Source organism: Helobdella robusta (genome assembly GCF_000326865.2).
Source record: "Helobdella robusta unplaced genomic scaffold HELROscaffold_300, whole genome shotgun sequence".
NCBI lineage: Eukaryota > Metazoa > Annelida > Clitellata > Rhynchobdellida > Glossiphoniidae > Helobdella > Helobdella robusta.
In genome coordinates, this window is record NW_008704503.1 from 9534 (window position 1) to 11389 (window position 1856).

General features: G+C 33.3%; 1 protein-coding gene across 1 annotated transcript; it reads left to right on the plus strand.

Annotated features, from left to right (window-relative positions):
• Window positions 1-378: 378 nt before the first annotated feature.
• Window positions 379-561, plus strand: HELRODRAFT_153786 (hypothetical protein; the record flags this gene model as incomplete). The annotated part of the gene is made up of 1 exon (XM_009022173.1): window positions 379-561. A coding segment is annotated over one exon (183 nt), but the record flags the coding sequence as incomplete, so codon positions are not given.
• Window positions 562-1856: the final 1295 nt, after the last annotated feature.

Sequence of the window (1856 nt, forward strand, 5' to 3'; positions counted from 1 at the left end):
GCATCGACAGACATGCCGTGAAAATGTACCTTTTGATTCATTGGAAAAATATTACAGGCGATCAGTTTACATCCCTCTTCTTGATGCACTGATATTGGATATAAATACTCGTTTTTCTAAAAAAAATTTGAAGTGTCTCAAATCTATTCTTTGATGCCAGAAAATATTATTAAACTAAATCATAAAGATGTTGTCGAATCTGTTTCAGCAATCAGTAATTTCTATGGTACAATTCTTGGACTTAGTACCCAACTTGAATTTATATCGGAAGTTGAATTGTGGCAGAGCAAATGCTTTAGAATGAACAAGGACGGAGGAGGAGTCAAATCACTGACTACTGATCTTTCTGTTGTTTGTCATTTGTGTGACCCCGTACAATATCCAATCACTCAGAAGTTGTTCCGTATTATTAAAGCATGTCCAGTTAGTGTTGCCAGTGCTGAACGTAGCTTCTCAACTCTACGAAGAATTAAAATATGGCTAAGAACACGAATGACAGAAGACAGATTAGTCGGATTGGCACTACTTAATGTACACAGAGACGTTTTAGTTAATGTTGAAAATGTAACTGAGCGTTTTGCGAAGTCAGGAAATCGTAAAATAGAATTTGTTTTATAAATTGTTATTAGTCAACCTATCAAGATAGTAGGTACCTCGCTAGTCTAATAAAATAAATAAACCCATTTTGTAAAACACTTATAGGATTAAAAAAAGGAAAATAATTTTTTTATATTTATGTATGTACTCATATATGTATATATTGACTATGTTTGATCCAAATCATTACATTTATTATTTTATGACATTAAAAGTTGAAAGTTTTTGATGACATTGCATGCTTTCTTATAAACAGTAATAAAGAGTTGACAAAAATAAACTAAAAATTTTTCTTTTTGTTTCAGTGGGGGGCCCCCCCTCTCTATGGATCCGCCACTGAAACAGTGGCAGTATCATCATCAAGCTTGATCAACTTAAAATACTAGAAATTTTTCTTTTTTTTTTAGTCGGGAGGTTGGATCCGCCACTGGTTGTTGTTATTTTTTACTTTTTTGAACAGTCTTGATTCGAGTGTGTTGAATATCTGAGTGACGGTAGGATATGATGCAGGTAGATAGTTGAAGCGGATTAGTTTTTTGATGAGAGATTGTAGTTGCTGAAGTTGTTGTTGTGTAGCAAAACCAGATCAGGAGAGAGCTGCATATTTGATGCATGAAATTATGAGTGATACAGTGATGTCGAATAATTTGATCTCTGAGACCAAGTGAGGGGAGAGTTTTGAGTGCGTGAAATGTTTAAAGGCCTTTTGTGATGATGTGATTAATGTGAGGTGCTATATTAAGTTTTAGGCGAATGTGATGCTTAATATTTTTTAACGACATGTGCAAGTGATTGATGAGTGTTCTGGAGGTAATGTTATTATCTTACGGCTGTTGTGAACGATGAGTTGAATGATTTATTGAGATTAAGTGATAGATTGCATCGTTTTGACCATCTAGTTAATGAGTCAAGTTCTGATTGAAGGGTTTTTGAGTTAGATGATGGGATGAAAAGGTAAAAATATAGGGGTCATCAGCGTATTTGATGATGTGATTAGAGCTATAAAAAGTTTTGAGAGTAGAAGCATTGATGATAAAGGTTGATGGTCCAAGGACAGAACCTTGAACTACGCTAGAATTAATAGGTAGAGTAGATAAAAGAGTATAACTAAAGAAAGTAGAATGACTCCTATTAGAAAAAAAATTTATTAAAATATTGTGAATGTTGTCAGGTAGAGGAAGAAAATTTGAAAGTGAGAAATGATTAAGAATGTTAAAAGCTTTAGAAAAGTTAAGAGCAAAAAGATGAGCATAATTATT